Consider the following 20,373-nt stretch of genomic DNA (forward strand, 5'->3'; position numbering starts at 1 on the left):
ATAAGGAAGTTTATTCCACTATTTATTTCCTGTTACTGTTGTTGGCAACCCTTCATGATCCCATATGGGAGTTTACATGGTAAAGACCCTGGAGTGGTTTGCCATTTTCTTCTCCAACTCATTTTACAGTTGCAGAAACTGAGGCAAACAGAATTAAGTGACTTGCTGACCATCACACAGTATCTTGAGACCAGATTTGAACTCAGGAAGATGAGCCCTTTACCCACCCCATTACCTAGCTGCCCTATTTACTTACATATCTTGGGCTTTTGCCTAGATATATTTAAGATCAATCAATTTTTATTACTGGCTTATTTCTTGTTTATTATCTCCTTTAAATTAATGAACCGTTCTTCTAGTCCTGGATTCTATTCTTTCAATCAAGACTTTATTCTCTTTTGAAAACCTGGAGAATGAAAATCTTTTCAACCTTTTTACTTTTCCCCCTTGAAGGTAGATGGACCTCTTTTTCATACATATATAACTGTTTCTTGGTAACAGCAGAAACATAAACATAGCTAATTTTTTTCAGGTTGATGTAAAGTTTCATTTATTCTCCATTCTTTCTGGAAATTTGATCCTTAGTGTTAATTCTTATTGGCACTTCCAGGACCAACTCTCTTGGCTAACTGCTATGGAAAACTGTTCATCTCCCTAGGAGATCAGCCTGGAAGGGTTCCAGAAAGGCCACTTTTTATGTAGCTTACTTACACTGCCTTTTCTCTTAAGATGATTTTGCTCACTATTCTTGATTAACAATTAAGTTTTCTGCCAAAATCCCAATAAAAGAGAAGTTGCCTACAACTTATTAGAGGATAGAGATGTGCTCTTAGCTCTCTTGTATCAGAGATTAACATGGACATTCCAGTGCAATTATTTTTTTATCCAATATCTATAGCCCCCAATCTTACCTTTGATGCTTATATATATATAATTTCAGTATTAGAACTGAAGAGGTATATGCAGACTATATTGGGACTAACTCTTACTTTAAAAAAACCTTTTTTACTTTCAGCAAACAGGTGAGTAAAGAAATAGTAAACACATTTTTTCTTAAAACTACACACTTCAGGGGAATCTCAAAAAGCCCATTCCAATTCTGGTTTTTGTGATTCCTCTTCTTCCCATGCTTCATTAAACAATGACTGCTGCTCTGGTGAAGTATTAAGTTCTCTGAAAAGAGAGAATAATCACTTGTACTTGGTTATCTACTGCACAGTGAACTGTTAAGTCCTCTGGCAAATGAGCTGTCCTAGAGAATCCTTAGGTGGTATCATTTAGCAGATCAAGTAATGCTGATAAATTACTATTCTAAGAGAGTGTATGACTTACTATATCTGTGACTTACTAAATTGCTTTGATTAATAGAAACAATTGCCTGGTGGAATGTAATAGTCTCTCTAAAATGTAATCTTCGCTGTTGAGGTTTTCTTGGAGTCTCTGGAGGCAGCCTTCGTTTCAGTTCTGTAACCACCACAAGAGCAGCCAGGGGTTAAAGTCCAAATCCTTTATTGTCTCTTTCCAAGTCTTATCTCCTTTCCTGTGGCCCAGTTAGCTTTCTTATAGTCAAGATCCTTTATTATCTCCTTTCTGGGGCTGGGCAGCTTTCTGGAGAGCCTTTCAGTCTGGCCTTGGTTCCGAGAGCTTGAGCTCCTGCCTGCCTTCTCTGGCTTCTGAATCTCCCCAACTGAATCCTGACTGAGGCTCCTAGCTTATATAGCTCTCTTATCAAAGGTGTGAATCTTGTAGAACTATAGTAAATACACTAAGTACATGTACTAATTTAGTATGGTGCTTAACAGTTCTCTAATTTAGTACATGTATTTAGCACCATGCTAAATTAGCAAACTATTGTCTCTATCAATTCCACTGACTTAGCACCTTGTTTCAATTTCTGGCCCATAACAGTGAAAGATAGGACTTTGTACTTTGCAAACTAGAAGTAGAAGTTGGGAATCATACAAGCTTTTTTCCTCAGCCCTTACTAGTTTATCCAGACAGCTCTCTTCACTTCCTCATCAAATCTTGGTCTAGCAAACAGGGAATTCAATAAGGACAACCACTGAGGATCATATTCTCAAATTCTTTGTCTTCACTAATCTGTTTACCTAAAAATTCAACAATCAATGTGCTTTACAGATTCTTTGAAGATAATTAGATTTATTAAGCCTAAGCCATTGGTCTAGTTCAGGGGTTCTCAAACTACAGGCCCGAAGACCAGATGCAGCAGCTGAGGATGCTTATCCCCCTCACCCAGGGCTATGAAGTTTCTTTATTTAAAGGCCCACAAAACAAAGTTTTTGTTTTTACTATAGTCCAGCCCTCCAACAGTCAGAGGGACAGTGAACTGGCCCCCTATTTAAAAAGTTGGAGGACCCCTGGACTCTAATTATTCGAGCAATCGAACTCCAAAATGATTTTTTTTAAAATGGGTGCCTTTTTTTGTGTCTAATGAAATTTGATCTATATGGTCAGATCTAATATGATCTAATATGGTGATGCATCAATTTAGCTTTTTGAAACACACTAGAAAGCTATTGAATGATACAAATTTTCCATTAATTTAGGTGAAATACTTCCTACAAACCCCTAACAAATTGTATGATACAAATTTTCCATTAATTTAGGTGAAATAATGCATATGAACCCCTAATAAATTGTATTCCTTGATATGAGTTAACATAAAATAATACTAGCCCTACTTATCTCAGCAGGATTGTTATTGAAGAAAGTACTTTGTAAACTGTGAAGCAGTAAGTAACCATGCATTACAGTAATGACAATGAAGTGCTAATGTTACTTCTAATTAAAAAAATAAAATCTATTTCAATAAAATTAACCAGATTTTTTTCTTTTTCCCAATTCAAAAAGTTGACAGTCTTGAGGACCATTTACAGACTGTATTAATATCTCCAGACAACACCAATACTATCACTCAAGGAGGATATGAATCTGTTTGCAAATTCCACCGGACAGAAGCTCTAAGCAATGAAAGTGAACCACATTTTCAGAATGATTGTGAACAATTCCCACAAGGCCAATATTGTGGTTATGCCAGTCACAGCAGTATTAAAAAGGAAAAGATTCCAGAGCAAAATGACATGTTGACATTTTTTATCAAAAAAGATGTGTATACTGAAGAGACTCTGGTAAACTCTCCCAACAATCCACTTCTAAAGGTCTACGATGAATTTTCAGTGCCTCTCCCAATAACAGAAGACTCATTGTTTGACAACATTATTAAGGACACCTCCATAAACCTCAAGAAGACTTCGAGTTTCTTGTATGAAAAAAACATGTGTACAGAGGTTGGGGAATCACTTCTTAAAGAGGGGTTTGACCAGACTGCTATTCACAAAGCCAAGGTGATAAGATTAATGATGTTGAAAATAAAAACCATAAATTATTAAAATATTTATTGTTTGTTTTTATGTATAGGTTTGTAGTACAACATTGCAAGTAAGGTTAAGTCATTATAATCATAGGAACAGTAAAAAAAAAAAAAAGTCTTAAATTCAAATACTCTCTTCCTCTATAGAATTCATTTTCCTAACAAATCCTTACTGTTCATCACCCCTTAGTGATGAGTGTGAATATTACTGATATTATGGATAGTATTTTCTGTTTTATCAAGCTTATGTCTTATCGACTTAATTGTTTTAGACTCAGGTTAGCTTCTTTTTTCAGCCTTAGTTCTATGTTGCTATGTTAATATACATATCTCATATGTTATACCAGTGGAAACTGGTACTTTGATTAAATTAGACCAAGTTAGCTTTTGAACACTATAAAGTATTAAAAAGAGGATAATTCTGGATTATAGGATACTTTTTGTAACGTGAAATGACCCTTCTGAAATTTTAGCATTTTAGATATATATCTTAATTCCCAACTGAATAGCATAATGCTACCAAAATCAAGATTCAATATAGGTGCAACCTAATTGTTTTTATTATCTAGTATTTATTAATTTCTCTTGGTATCTGGTGCCACATAAAGAATTTCAGAGTTTTAGGGTTCTTTGAGCTATGTTTTCTTTCACAACTTGACTTATGTAAATGTTTTGCATGCTAACATATGTATAAGCTGTATTGAATTGCTTGCATTCTCAATGGGAGTGGGAGGTAAGGAGCGAAAAGGGAAAGAAACTGGAGCTTAAAGTTCTAAAAACTTGTTTGTTTGAATGTTTGCTAACATTCATTTTTAAAATGTTAAAATGTTTAAAATTGTTTTTACATATAACTGGAGAAAAATAAAATTTAAAAACAAAACAAAAAAGAACTTTAGAGGAGGAGAAAATTCTGTCTTCCTAGAGTTTATTATATAGTCTAGTGAAATTTATAAAAAAACATAACACTTCACAGGGAGGAATTCCATTATTTTAATTAAGCCAACATCTTTTTAAGAAGAGAATAAGATTTATTTGTTACCCTAGACCTTTGCTACTATCTGCCAGGCTTTGCTTTTGTTGTGGTATTTTGTTTTGGGTTTTTTTTTTTTTTTTTCTCATGAAAGTTCCTAATCTCTTCATCCATCTCAACAGATTGACGCTGAGCAATATGTCCAACACACAAAGAACTCAGGAGATACCAGCACTCTACATCTGCCATGCCCCCTGGACAAAAACAAAGATTTTGTTCAAGATCTGATGCAGTCAAATAGACATGACCAAAAGAACAGAATGAGTAGCATTTTTCGTCATCAGTTAGATGGGGAAAATCACAGCTATCGCCTTCAACTTAGAAGTGTGAGCAGTCTTTCATTTTCACCAAATGGCAGGCAAAGGAAAGCTTTGATTTAATTTTTTCCCCCAATAGTATATTTTTTAAAGTAATTTTTGTTGTATTCTGGCAAAGCTTCTTGAGTATACCTGCCTAAGGTTGGTGTTAATCCTTCAGAATCAAATAAATGTCTCTTAATAGCTCAGTCTTCTCCTTTGTGAAATGAAGAGCTTGGACCCACCAAACTCTATTCAGCAATAGCACTGTTATTCTTCAAAGAGATATATTTAGAGTCTTTCAAGTTCTTCAAGTCCTGGTCCTTGTCTATCAGAAGACAAGCACCTCTCACACTCTAATAATGATAAAATCAGAGTAGTAACATCAGTTTGACATAGGGATCCAATAGTTTTGTCAGTTTTTTTTTAATGCTTCCACATTTAAAAGATAACTTTTCTCACCATTGAATTTTTTTTTTAGTAGATTGATTTATTTGAAGACCAGGGAAATAGCATAGGGTCTGAAAGGTTGTATGTCCTGGGAAATTATGTCCTGCGAACGGGTAACAGTATTCCTGTAAAACAGATGATTTTACTCTTCAGGCAATGACAGACATCGGGGCACTGATGCATAAAACTACTGATCTTTCACTTAAAATTCTTCCATTTTGAGTAGCAGGATATTGACAGAGATGGTGATTGTCTCTCTTTTTCTCTCTTGCTTTCTCAATTGCAAATAGATTTATGTTAATCCAAGGGAATCCCAGAATGCTAAGGAAGCTCCAGAGAAGTCAAATACTTGTCCAAAGGAAGTAGGGATAGAGTCTCCAAACCGCCATGAGAATTTCCTAACTTATTTCACCGATACCAGTACTTGGAGTGAAGCATCTATAGAGGACTTCAATCCCCAAGATCCAAAGTTTGCTTTTGAAACTTTACAATCCCTGGATGAGGAGCATATAGATTTGAATGATGTCATAAATACATTAAAACAGGATAACCATAAGCAGCAAAGTAAAATAACAGAATTGGAGTCTAGTAACTTTTATTTAGAGAATAATGTCAAAGAACTACAGCTAAAAATTTCCAAACAACAGGTATTTGTTGATATCATAAATAAATTGAAAGAGAATATTGAAGAGCTTATTGAAGACAAGTACAGGGTTATCCTAGAAAAAAATGATATTGAAAACTCTTTGAGAAATTTGCAGAAGGCTTCAACTGAAATACAAAAACAGCTTGAGGAATCTATGCTTGAAAAGAACACTTTAATATCAGAACTTAAAAAGATAAAAACAGATTTTCTTCTTCTTCAGGAGAAGTATAAGAATGAATTAGAGATAAAGAATAAATCCATAAATTATTGTTTAGAAATGGAAAAAGCCTTAAACAAAAAAGAGGAAGAAATGGGGAGGTTAAAAAATCTCAGAGAAGTGGAGAAAGCAACTTCACCTCTGGAGTTACTCCAAGGAGAATTCCAGAAACAAGAAGAAGTCAAGATACAGGAAAGGAATCTTGGCCAGTTGGTTGCGCAAGTTAAAATTTTGCAATCAAGAACTGAAAGTGAAAGGGCTAAGAATACCAAGTTACAGCAGCAGACCAATGAGGTAAAAAGTGAGAATGCAAAACTTAAGCAACAAATTGCAAGGAATGAGGAGCAAAATTATAACTGGAAACTTGAAACAGCTCAGTGGAAGCAACAGCTGGAGGAAATAATGGAGTCAGACATTGCAAAGGTATTGATATAAATTCAAAATCTCTAATACCAAAATTTGTAAGTTTTCAATTGGCCCCAGGTAATCAGAGCCTTCAGGAACACTACTGAACATCATAAAATTGAAGTAGGTTCCAAAATGACAAATACTGTGATATCCATCGTGTTTCAGTCATATAAGATTTTATTTGTGTATAAAGGACTTCATGTTACACTTTTAATAGCAAAACACCAGCTTCATTGTAAGGTAGGCCTCACAGAATACTAGCTGATTAATCATTCAGATTTTATTAAAAGGATAATATTACTTTCATATTTCTTGGATTTGAATTTTTAATTCTAAAATCTGTTCTCCTCAGATCCACTTCAACCCTCACCTAGTCCTTTGAGTATGATCTGTGGAATGTCCATTCTGTTCTAGTTTCAGCCTTTTCCAGAAATAGAATTTTTTGTCTTAGCTGCAATAAAATCCTGGATTTCTTCTGCAACCTTACCTTCCTTGTTGTCCTCTAGTGGAGAGTGTTTCGACTTCTGTAAAATGGGGCACTTTAGAGAAGGAAATGACAAACCACCCCAATGTCCTTGCCTAGGAAACCCCATGTTCAAAGTCCCGGGGGTCAAGTAGAGTTGGACACATCTGAACAACAGGCAACATTGACAACATTCTTACTTTTATCAGTGATTTGAGCACTGTAGGCCCTATTCTATCTCTCACCCTATTCCCTGATGGGATTTTGCATCAACCTGGCCCATGCACTGGACTCAGTTTCTCAGCCTTTAATTCTGGTGATCTTTGGTTCCACTGTAGCAGCGTCATACCTTGGACCTCATCACTTGGAACTATTGTTTTCCTTCTAGAATTCTGAATGGTTTTTCTCTGCTACCAAGACCTCTACTTCTCCATTTAGGCCATTCACTGCTACCCTTGGTCTTTACCCTCCTCATGAGCAACCTCTGTGGTCCCTTTCCTTTGTTCAGCTCCCTAGTTGCTGATAATTGGTTAAGGCCATGCAGCTAGTTGTTATCCTCTACAAATTCACAGTACGAGTCTTTTTATTCATCTCTTATCAACTTCTGACAGCTGTTACAAATCTTTCTCATTTTACTCAATGCCCCTCCCCAATTCTCCAATTAATCATATTCCTTCATTTTACTGAGAAGACTGTAGACATCTGGTGCGAGACCCTTTCCCTGCCTGTCTTCCTATCTCTGTGCTCTACCAGTGCAGTCATCCAGTGTCAGAGCTTAAAGGGTCCTCAAAGACCCTTCAGTCTAGCATCCACAGGGAACTGAGCTTCAGAGACATTTAATCGTTTGCTTCAAAACACAGAACAGGATAGGCAAAAAGCTGGAAGTAGAACCCTGCTTTTTCCTATTGCTGAAGTCCAGTGCAATTTTACTTCACTATTCTGATGCTATCCAGTAATCATCCTTCTCCTTACCCCCTCCAGGGTTATGTTCTGTCCTTCATTTTCTCTCCCTCATCTACCTTCAATCTTTCTTTACCTCCACCTAAGAACATACCGAGGTCTCTATTAGAAAAATCTTCAGTCATTTTATTCTCTAAAGCTACCACCTTATCTCCTTTTACTGTCAGATAACAAGAAGGAATTGTTTATACTTGCTGCCTTTCCTTTCCCTTCCCATCTATTCATTCTTCAACACACTCTTCAAACATGATTACAGGCCTGCTATGTATTGGGAATGGTGCTAAGCACTGAGGATACAAATTTTAAAAATAAAATTAAAAAGGTTCCTGCCCTCAAGGAGCTAATAATCTAAGAAGGAAAGACAAAACATAAAAGGAATTTGGAAGAGGAGTGGGGGTGGGGAAGGAGATAGGCAGCAATGGTGAGGTATCTGCCATCAGAGACATGATCAAGTCAGAGAAGTCCCAAAGTAGTGCAGCCAGAGATATTTTAGGCTCTCTCTGTTAATCAGAGGGGCAGAGAGCAGAGCAGGGGTAAAGGACTAAGACTGATGAGATTGTATAATACCAAACACTGTACTGGAAACTGAGAAACAAAACTGAAATAGCCCCTATTCTTAAGGAGCTTGCCTTCTACCATACACATCCAAGAATTTATGGTCTATATGTGCATGTAGGACACTACTAGCTGGGGGATCAGGGAGAGCCATATTAGTACATGGGTTCTTAATCTAAGGTCTTTGAACTTAACTTTTTCAAACATTGATGATTGTTTCTTTTGATAATTTCCTTTATCATGCTATGCATTTTATTTTTATTAATTTAAAAACATTATTTGAGGAAAAAGGTTCATAGGTTTTATTAGACTGCCAATGAGGCCTGTTAAAAGGTTGAAAACACCTGGTGTAAAAGGTTATACCTGAACTGTTTTTGGAAGGAAGTGAAGACTGCTCTGAGGCAGAAGTGATGAGCAAATGTATTCCAGGCTTAAGGAGATGGCCAGTGCAAAGGGACAGAAACAGGAAATTGTCTGTCTCAGAAGAGGAACAGCCAACTTGGTTGAACCATAGATGCTAAGAGTAAAGTAATGTATTATGAGCATGAGAAGATTCATTGGAGCCAAATTATGAAGGGCCTTAAAAACCATACAAAATGTTCGGTTTATCCTAGAGGAAATAGAGAGTGACTGGAGTTTATTGTGTAGGGCACTGATATGCTCAGATCTGTGCTTAAAGGAAATCACTTCTTGGACTTGGCTCTCAACAATGAGGTGATCCAAGCTAATTCCAGTAAACTTGTGATGATAAAAGCCATCCACATCCAGAGAGAGAACTGTGGAGACTGAAGGTGGATCAAAGCATAGTATTTTTACTTTTTTTGGTTTCTTTGCTTTTTTTTTTCTTTCTCATGTTTTTTTCTCCCTTTTGACCTGATTTTTTCCTCCATAGCATGACAAATATGGAAATGTTTAAAAGCTCCTTAAGAATGGGGGCCATTTCAGTGTTTTTTGATAATGTTTTCTCCCTTGGCATCCTTATCTGTTCCTCCAGGTTCAGCTAGTATTTCTTTATGGATAATTCCTGAAGCCATAGCTCCAGTTCCAACCTAAGCTCCAGATTTACATTTCCAAAACTTGATTAGTATCTTATTATATATTCTAGCAGCATCTCAAATTCAATATGCCTAAAGTTCAACTTTTATCCCAACTCTGCTCTCCTTGCTAACTTACCTATTTCTATTAATGGAATAATTGTTCACATAATCAAAATCCCAGAATTACATAAAAAAGGAAGGAGATTCTGCAAACTGAAGACCAATAAATTTGACTTTAATTCCTGGTAAAATACTAGAATATATTGGGTAATACCAAATTACATGAAGCTAACAAAGATATTTGTTTGCAGAAAGAAGTATTAAAGAAAAGAGAAAGAGAGTTAGAGTGGAAGATACACATGTTGGGGAGGTTTCTTCAGGTATGTAGGCACCTGCATTAGTAGAAGAGCCTTTCATGATCTCAAGCTTATGTCTATAGAAAATTTAACCTGAAGAAATTGGTATTTTCATGATTGATTCACCTATAACAATTTAGAATGCTTGAGAAAGTTTGTTGTTAATGCTGCTGTTTTAAACCAGTAGTTGTATTTTTCATCCCTTTCTTACCTTGTCAAATTGATTTATAAAGCTTTTATTAAGTACCAACCATGATTACATCACAGTATGATGCTTTGGACCTAGGAACACAAAGACAAGATGGAAGTAGTGTCCATTCTCTTGAAACTTTTGTCCTGAATTGAGGGGATGAGTGAGAACAGAATGTACACAGGATGACCACTTTAAAAAAAAAAACAATAAAATTAAGTGATAAAGTTGGCAGCAAGGCAAAATAAAAATTATCACCCTGTATCAGTTTTTCAGAATTATCAGTACCATGAAATATGGTAAAACAAACCCTAAGTCTTTAGAATTTTGGAGATGATTCATGATATATAGTAACTGGGTCTTCATGACCATAGAAGAATCAAACATGACCAAAACTTTGGTAAATCCAAATCATTGCAGCTTGTTGGAAAGAACCTCAGTCTAGGAGATTAAAGGATTTCCTTGACCAATTTTCTTCCATAGTTAGCAAATAGGTTATATAAGAAAATATAGAGGGTAATCTTTAAAGTCAGAAAGGACTGGGTTCAAATTCTGCTTCTTGATTCATCTGTGTGACAGTGGACAAGTTGCTTAATTTTTCAATGCTACCAATGAATCTATTAAAATATTTTAGTTAAAGACTAGTTGTTTATTTGTATTGAAAGATTGAAATCCCCTAAATTGATATAGTTTAATAATACATGTGTAAAAGGTTTTATTACTTTTTAGTATCTATAGTAACTGGCATAAATACAGTTTTAATTGTTCTGTGAAGTCTTGGTGTTCTAAGTAGTGTGAATAGGAGTTCTGTAAGAAAATATTGTTGCTAGCAATATTTCCATCTCTAAAATGTTAAGTAAGAATTAGTTTTTCTCAGCAACACAATGATCTGAGATAATTCTAAAGTTCTTACAATGAAAAATGCTGTCTACCTTGAGAAAAGAACTGATGGAGTCTGAATACAGATTGACGTATACTATTTTTCACCTTATTTTTTGTAGAATTTTTTTTTGGGGGGGAGGTTTGAGGTTTTTTTTTTTTAACAACATGATTAATATGGAAATATGTTTTACATAGTTTCACAAATATAATCTATATCAAATCATAGTCTCAGGGAGGAGAAAAGAGAGAAAGGGAGAGAATTTGGAATTAAATTTTTTTAAAATTAAAATTGTTTTTACATACATTTGGGAAAAAATTAAGGATGAAAATATATGTGTATATAATATCACACACATATAATATCCAAAGATTTGTGACATGATATTTTAGTGTGAAAACTGACTTAAATTCCTCAATTTTGCTCCTAAATTTGTACCATAAGTCCAGATGAGACCAGCATTTATAATTCTCAGTAATACTGGTTTTTTTAAAATCTTTTTTTAGACGCTTCATGACCCCATCTAGGTTTTGTGGATTTTTTTGGCAAAGATACTGTCTGAAATGGCGTACCATTTTCTTCTCCAGTTTATTTTACAGGTTAAGAAACTGAGGAAAATTGGAATAAGTAACCAATTTTGAATGAATGAAGATTTGCACTATGTACTTTATGCAATTTTATCTTTGATTCTTTTTTATTCTTTTTTATTTTTAAGACTAGAACTTAATTCTGACCTCTGCTGGCTAGACAAAAATTTCATTGCCAAAAAAGAAGCTGCTTTTAGTTTCTATTCTCTAACTTTGCATTTTTAGGTGATTTGCTTTTTTAAAAAATTTAGCACTTTTATTAAAAAAAAAAAAAACAGCTTCTCAGATATTTAACAAGACAAATGTAAATGTTTCCACTACAGCACATGAAGATAATGCATTCAAATTTGTTCCTGGACTGCCCATCTTTTGAAGAAGACAGTTTAAATTCACCATCTATGAGAAAAACTTCTCAATTTATATCGAAGATGCACAATTTAATGGCTCTGATGGTGGGACTACTTACTTATGAGGTAAATAAAACATTCAGAAGGTTTCCAAAAACTAAGAGTGATAAGGCAGAGAAAAAAAACTGGCAAAAATACAACCAGCTAGGATGCCTAAACCTTAAATTCTTCAGATTTTAGAATTACTTAAAGCTCTCCCACTATCTAATATTCCTTGACTTTCGTTTATTACCTATCTAATAACAACAATAAATGTTTAATGGACTGATTAAGCAGGCTGTGAATCAACCAGGTCCCCATTTCTCCGATTTCTTTACCTTGGGGCACATTTCCTTGTTCATTAACACCTTCTATTGTAATTACAACAGATGGTGGCTATGAACCACAACCCTTTGGGACCAGTACTTTCATTTTGATCTGTCCCTTGGGTCTTGTGCTAGGATTTTTTTTTTTTAACTTATGAGGCCCCAAATATGGTTGTAAGGCATATAATAGTTCAAGCAACTGATAGGCCATCCTCAAATATAGAAATATTCTCAAGTGCCCCAGGGTGTATTTTCTTCCTAAGCCCAGAAATACCCTGGTTTATCTCTGCTATTGAAATAACATTTACAAAATAGATAGAGAGATTAAATTGTTCCCACTTCCAGGGTAACCAAATTCCATTTTTCCTCTTTCTTTTTTTCTTGTAGGATAATGATGTTTAGCCATTTTAGTCATGTCTGACCCCATTTGGAGTTTTCTTGGAATAAATACTTAGTTGTCCACTTCCTTCTCCTATTCCCTTTACAGATGAGAAAACTGAGGCAGCTAGGGTTGAGTGACTTGTGCAGGGTCCTACAGGATCTCAGGCCAGATTTAAACTCAGGAAAATGAGTCTTCCTGACTGAAGACCTGGCACTCTAACCTCTGATCTACCTAACTGCCCCTTTACTTTGTAGTTAGGGTCCCAGAATTCACATTATCCTGTTCCATCATCTCTAATATTCGAATGGGTCTATGATCTCATTAATGTAGCTTTTCTAATCAATGATGAAGACTACCACCATTCTTATCCTATGTGATTTCCCATCCTAGCTATGAGTTTACCTTGGGAGATTTATTCATTGTACTGAGAGATATGCTTGAGTGGTCTGTAGACCACTTATAACTTGGAGCACATGGCCTATCTAGCTCTTGCATGTGACTTCTTATTGTTTAATTGTTTTTCAATCCTGTCCAAACCTCCACGACCCCATTTGGGTCATTTTGGAAAAGATATTGAGTGGTTTGCCATTTCTTTCTCTAGTTCATTTACAGATGAGGAAACTGAGGCAAACAAGGTTAAGCGACCTGCTCAGGGTCACACAGCTAGTAAGTGTCTAAGGTCAGATTTGAACTAAGAATGAGTTTTCCTAACTCTAGGTCTGACATTCTCTTCACTGTGCCATGTAGCTGCCTTTGCATATGACTAACCCATCCTCTTACTTTTTTTCCCTAATCTTGCATTCTTCATCATTCTTCAGTGATATCCTTTACTCTAATTTTCCTTATTTGTAATGTATTGCAATATGCATCTCCCTATTGCATTTTGAGTGAGCCTCTACTTCCCACCAAAAACTAAAATATGAAGCCATATGAAATCCTTTCACATAATATTTTCTGAGATGCCTTAGGATAAGTAGCTGAAGGTTGGTTTTTATTGAAAACTCTAGTTGGTCTAGGTTCCCCAATTATAATATTCTTATTCTTCTCAGGATACAGATAATTCTGATAATGAAAATTTTCAGGAAGGTGAGAATGTTTATGAAAAAATGAAGTGTTTCAACTTTAAGAAAAAAAATTTGGAAGAAGAGGTATGGTGACTTTTTTTTCACTCTTAGAAATAATAACTCTCTTGTTTAGTCAAAGAATAAAGCAAAATAAAGATATTAAAAGACACTATTTGAATAGTTTTTGTTTTCAAAGAAGTAATTCTTAGATCTCCAGAGTTTTCTTAGGCCTCTCACAAGAATATATATATTGATTCAAAATCTTACTAAGCCTACTTCTTATAAGCAATTAAGGTAACTTCATCTGCTACAATTTGTTTAATTAGTATCTATGTTTTTGGTTTAGTAGTCAAAGATTTTTCAGATGCCAAAAGAAGAGATCTGAAGGTAGAATCAAAGGGATCACTATTTGAAAGAGAGGAAATAGAAGTATAGACTAAGCAGCTGCAGAGTGAGATCTGAGAGATCCATCATTTTGAATCTGAGATACATATCAAGGAATGTAGGCAACAATGTTACCTACTTAAAAGGAATGAGGCTATATATTCATGATAATTTGGCCCTTCAACAAAGGAAAATAAATGATTTGGATTTTTTGAAAAAAGAGAAGATATATACCTCGAATTCTGGGGTGATTTAAGGCCTTAAGAAAACATGGGAATTCAGAGAAATCATCCTTCTCAGGTTGGTCTAAATGGAGAGAGAAGCCTATTTCAAAAGTAATTTGTATTTAATAATTTAATTTTGCTAAATCTTTGGACAATTAGAATTGGAATTCCAAATATTAAAGGCAGCATTTTGATTTAAGCCTGTTTTTATACTATATTCAAAAAGCCTTATTGATCTCTCATGAATTTACTTTAAAAATAAAATCTCATCTTTCATGGAGACAACTATGCCATCTTTGATCATATGTATTTAAAGATTCTTCCTGACACCTAGTAATGCACAGTAAAGATACTAAGAACATACGATTTTAATTTCTCTTCCTTTGGTAATATAAATTGTGTCTTAATTCTTCCTAGCTACTGAAACATAAGGAAAGAATCTCAACCTTTAGGGAGTTAATTGATAATGAAAAAGTTTCTCAAGAGAAAGTTTTTGAGGTATGTCTAATATTTATCATGTTCTATCTCCACATTTTGCAAAGATTGCAAAGACTGATAAACTTTATATGAACTGATTCCTCCTCCTACCTTCCACCCACACTCCATAATCTCCATCTATTTGAAGTCCTTCTTTATTCACAGCCCAAAATACTGCACCTTCCTCCAAGAAGCACTGGACATTCATATTTCACAAATAGGCAGTTTGCCACCAAGGAAAAGGAAACACTGAACATTTCCAGCATGAGGGTCTTTTTGTGGTAATGGTGGCTGGGCTCCTTTCCATAGGAAGTAGCTTCTTGTATCTCAGAGAATAAGGATGTAGATCCACAGGTACAGTGGAGAAGTCCAATAATGGCCAGAAGAAGCAGTGGCCTCTGTATCTGGTATCTATCTGCTGAGATATATTTGTTGACCCGACATAAGTAACAGAGATATTTGCTCTCTCCCTGGAGTATATGTCTGGATATAATGAAGTCCTTCCCAAGAAGTGTTAAACCTGATTTCTGGTGAAATTTGAAGACAAATGATACTACTACGGTAGAAACTGATAAGGTATTGTTAAGGCTGATGGAGTCATGGGCAAAAAAATTGAAGCCTTCAGAAACACAGGTAGTATTTTCACCAGTGTTTACTATGGTATTCCCCCCAAAAAAAGACGGATTTGAAAAATAAACAATAGATTCAAAATGGTGTTTGAGAACAGGATTTGGATTTTTTAAACCACAGTTTAAAATATAGGAATGATAGATTCTTTAAAGGGAATTAAATATACCCAAACAAATGCCAGCAAAAACATTTTTCTGGTTTCTTGTAAATCTCTTCAAGAGAACCTTAAACTAAAAAAGAAAAGAAAAAATGGCCACATAGATCTGACAAGCCTAGTACCACAGAGAAAAACAGAAAGGTACACAAAATTCACTGAATTATTAATAATTCATATATCATAATTCAATAATTCACAGAAAACACTCAAAAGTGAAAAAAATTATTTATGGTTATTCTTTACATTGTAGCAGAATATTGGGAAATGAGTATGTACCCATCAATTAGGGAATGACTGAACATATTATGGTAGAGATATTAATGAGATAAAATACTGTCATGCTATAAGAAAGGATGAAAGGGAAGGATAGTGTCAAAGAATCCTAGAAAGACTTGTATGAACTGACATAGAATGACATGAACAAAAACAGGAAAAGAATTTATACAACTCATTGTTGTAAAAAAAAAACTTAGACTTAGGAATTCTGATCAACATAATTACCAACTTTGATTATATAGGACTCATGACAAAACTTGATGCAGATCTCTGTATAGAGAGGTGATGGATTCAGAGTACAGATTCAGGAAAACTGTTTGTACAGAGCACTGGAGATTATATATTTTTTTAAATTTCACTTTATTTTTAAAATATTTTCCCCCAATTACATGTTGAAACAATTTTTTACATTTTTAAAAAAAGTTTTGAGTTCCAAATTCTATCCCTGCTTCCCCTTTATCTCTCCCTGAGAGCAATTGTATGCTATACATGTGAAAAGGAAGAGAGGAAAAAAGAACAACATGAAAAATAGTATGCTTCAGTCTGTATTCAGACAAATCAGTTTTTTCTTTGGAGGTGGATCACATGTTTCATCATGAATCCTTTGGGATTGTCTTGGATCATTGTATTCCCAAGAATAAGTCATTCATAGTTTCTCATCATACAATATTGTTGTACCATGTACAACATTCTCCTGTTATTCACTTTGTATCAGTTTATATGTCTAGGTACAGAATATATTAAAAAGAGGTGAAGAAGTAACATTTTCTATTAAAAACTTTTACTCGTATAAAGAAGCCCAAGGACTTGAGGGGGAAAACATGGTGGAGAGATATTGGACAAGGATCAAAAGACCTGGAAAAAGAAGCAATGTTACTTTAAGAGTATATTATAAACCATCAGAACAAAAAAGAGGAATTAGATGGGGAGTTCAGGACACATCACAAAATTGCTATGGAAGCATTATTGTGGAAGAGGGGGCAGAAATATCTGAATCTCTATTGCCACACACTCTTCTGCCCAAACCATAGCAGCTGGTCAATTTGTGACATATTTTAATAATGATTTCATCCTTCAAAAAAAAAAGAATTTTCAAAATGAACCACTATTTTGGATTTGATTCTGGCCATTTGGGGGAACTTATCATAGAAGTCATGATATAGAAGAAAGGAAAATTGCATAATCTGATGTCACTTAGATTTGAGGAGAACATATATCAAAGGATTCAGAGGAAGTAGAGAGAAGATGAAATGGTTTAATATTTTGAAGAGGTAGTTGACTCCAGGAATGGGAGGCTCTCAAGAATGAAATTCTAAGACATAAGCAAAAATAATTTAGATGAGAAACAAAAAGAAAAACTACAGAGTCCATTATGTAGATATATGGAACTCATAGACAAATCCACTTTTCAAAAAGTTGTATAAAGAACAATGAGGATGAATACCCCAATCCCGTAAGAATCGTAAGAATCGTGTCAGGAACACTGCATCTTAGAATAAGCAAAAATGGTGCTGAATGCTGTGGACCACAGAGGGAATTCTTCTTTTAACTAGTGTTAGTAATAAGAAGATCAAAAAAAGAATGGGCCACTGTTCAAGTTGGTATAATGATCAGATGACTTCTTCAACTCTTTTCATTTCCATTTTCCCTTTTAAGGAGAATGTTCAGTGGAAAGATGTTAAGAAGGTAATGGAAATGCAAGGTAAATGAGATAGTCAGAAAAGGCTCAGTGAGTCACTAGGCACAAATAATAAAATATCCTAAGGAGCACTGACAGGTGGGATTGCTGAGCCACTCTAGGCAGAATTAGACATTTTCTGGAAAATGGGATAGCAATTACAAATGGGTAAATATTGTCCCGACATTTTTAGAAATGGGAGAGAGTAGAATCTACCAGCTTCATGGCTGAGGGAGTTTTACTTTCTCTTCCTGGAAAAGTTTCAGATGCTGGTTTGTAAGTACCTAAGGAATCAATGATCTCAGAGTAGTACCATGAATTCATCAAGGACAAGCTCAGTTCTTTTTACTATGAAGTAACAAAAAAGTAGAAAAGAGATGAGAGATGCTGTGCAGTACTTAAATTTCAGCAAAGTATTTGACAGGGTTTCTCATCTTATGCCCATATATAAGATGGACAAATACAATTAGGTGATAGATAAGTAGATTTGGCTTGGACTGGACACAAAGCTATAGCTAAGTGGTAGTATTATTAAGTAAATTTAAGTTGAATGACTGGACACAAAATAGTTATTAATAAGTCAGTGACAACTTGGAGAAAGAAAGTCTAAGAGTGTGCTCTAGGGATTTGTATTTATTCTTGTTATTAAACATTTTAATCTAAAGACTTGAATGCAGGTGCTGATGGCATGCTTATTTGCAGATAAGAAACATTAATAAATTAATACATTGTATGAGAATCTAGACCCAGACAGCTTGCATCAGATATCTCAAGACTCTCTGCAGACAATCAAATCCCTGAATGCACTAGTACCAGATTAAAATGTAACTGGGAAATGTTTAACAAAATAAATACAAATACAGTAAAACACAGATAATGTTCATTTATGGTTTTCTGTTATTTTGCTGCCCATAGGGATTGATTTCTATTTGAATCTGACTCCATTGCATTAAAAACACTGGGCTGAATTGAATAAGGTCAAAATCAAGAGGCACAAAACATTTTATTTGCATTCAAAATACCAACTTCAAAAACATAGAAGACATAACTAAACAATATGATCAAAGGATTCAGAGGAGGTAGAGAGAACATGAAATGGCTTAATATTTTGAAGAGGTAGTTGACTCCAGGAATGGGAAGCTCTCAAGAATGAAATTCATTCCTGTTGGAGAATGGGGAGAGTGAGGAGACAGGGAAAGGAAAAGAAATAAGCATTGTGTGATTTCTATTATGTACTAGGCACTATGCTAAAACTTATTTTTTTCAAATTATTTAATTCTCTCAATAATTCTACAAGGTAGGTGTCACTCCTTTTTTTGTAGATGAGGTAAACAGAAGATAAATGGCTTGACAAAATGTCAGAGGCTAGACTTGAGCTGAAGTCTTCCTGATGCCAAGCCCAACTACATTATCCACTGCCCTTGCAGAACCCCACCCCCTCCACAGCTGTCTCAATACACTACAGTCTCAATATGAATCAATGTTATGACCTATAGAATGGATCTCTTTATATGGGAGGAGGAAAAAGAAGGAGGAGGAAGAGGAGGAGGATACAAGCAGACTGGGAGGCAGTTCCATTCTCTGACCTCTCTCCTCTGCCTCCAATTTATTTCATTCCCAGTCCACAAGCAACACCTGTGTCAGTAAAGGCTGCTTTGCAACGCCTTCAAGTTTATGATTCCCAACTGTGGAGGCTTTCAGAGAATTGACCTGTCCCTTTACCTAGGCATGATCCTTAACACCTCGTGATCTGCCAGGCTGTAATGTCTAGGAAGAGGGAAGTCATGTTGTCTTGGTGTTCTTTGCCCTGGGCAAGCTACATTTGGAGTTTGGGTTTCAGTTCTGGGTATCACCTTTGAGGAAAATCAGATGAGCAGGAGTGTGTCCTGAGCCCAGCTGGATATTTGGAGAGGATGCCCTATAGGGAGCGGCTAGATGTAAAAAACAAAACAAAACAAAACAAAAAAAAACCTCCAAAAACTGGAGCTTTTCCTCAGGGATTTGCAGGGTTGTTACAAAGCTAGGCGATCCAAGGAAATATTAGAAATTATATAGCTATTAAAGAAAGTTCTCATCTCCCATTCCTTTTTAATTAACATCCTTGTAGTTTCATCAGAGAGATGGTATCTTGGATCAAAGGTTATGAAGAGTTCTACAACATTGATTCTTCTTTTTCCTTTCTTTTTCTTTAATAGCTCTTATTCTAATGGGGCAACTGGATGGCGGGGGTGGAGCACCAAATCTGCAGTCAGGAAATTGTTGCCAGAACTTCTTTTCCTGAATGACTCTTCCTGACCCCATCTGGGGTTTTCTTGGCAGAGATACCAGAATGATTTGCCTTTTCCTTCTGCAGCCCATTTTACAGATGAGGAAACTGAGGCAAACAAGGTGAAATGCTTTCCCCAGTATCACATAGCTAGCAAGTGTTGTGTGAGCCTGGGCAAATCACTTAACCTCTGTCTTTCTTAATTTCTTTAAGTGTGAAAGTGAAAATAATAAGAGTACCTTCTCCTAGGATGGTTGTGAGGATCAAATAAGATAATAATTATAAACCTAATTTAGCACACTGCCTGGCACATAATGAGCATTATATAAAGTGCTGTGATGATGATGGCACTTTATCTGAACCTTTTCTTTCTATAAATTATACTCTCATATTTTTATTATTTGACTTTTTTGTTTATTTTGAATTACAAACTCTTTGAAATCAGGGCCTAATTTTGCCTCCTTTTGCATTTCCAGTACCCTTGCTTTTCACATAGTAGGTGATTAATAAATGTTTATTGAATGGAATTGAATGTGAAAGGACATCTCAAAATTGCAGACTGACAACATTTCCTGTAAAAAAGGATCTGGAGATTTTTCAACTTTGTATCTCCAATGTCAAAGAAAAAATATTAACATTATATACTTTGTTGTAGGT

General features: G+C 35.1%; 1 protein-coding gene across 3 annotated transcripts in view; it reads left to right on the top strand.

Annotated features, from left to right (window-relative positions):
• The window catches only part of CAGE1 (cancer antigen 1), a 92,315-nt gene that overhangs the window by 23,778 nt on the left and 48,164 nt on the right, over nt 1–20,373 (top strand). For 2 of the 3 annotated variants that reach the window (XM_051970725.1, XM_051970727.1), the window contains 7 exons: nt 2,872–3,365; nt 4,544–4,747; nt 5,458–6,453; nt 9,765–9,833; nt 11,790–11,939; nt 13,610–13,708; nt 14,650–14,730. In XM_051970725.1, coding sequence (XP_051826685.1) covers nt 2,872–3,365; nt 4,544–4,747; nt 5,458–6,453; nt 9,765–9,833; nt 11,790–11,939; nt 13,610–13,708; nt 14,650–14,730 — 2,093 coding nt within the window. The remainder of the gene's footprint in view (nt 1–2,871; nt 3,366–4,543; nt 4,748–5,457; nt 6,454–9,764; nt 9,834–11,789; nt 11,940–13,609; nt 13,709–14,649; nt 14,731–20,373) is intronic. The other variant, XM_051970726.1, reaches the window with a different exon arrangement.

The sequence above is a fragment of the Antechinus flavipes genome, chromosome 1 (assembly GCF_016432865.1).
Source record: "Antechinus flavipes isolate AdamAnt ecotype Samford, QLD, Australia chromosome 1, AdamAnt_v2, whole genome shotgun sequence".
NCBI classification, from domain to species: domain Eukaryota; kingdom Metazoa; phylum Chordata; class Mammalia; order Dasyuromorphia; family Dasyuridae; genus Antechinus; species Antechinus flavipes.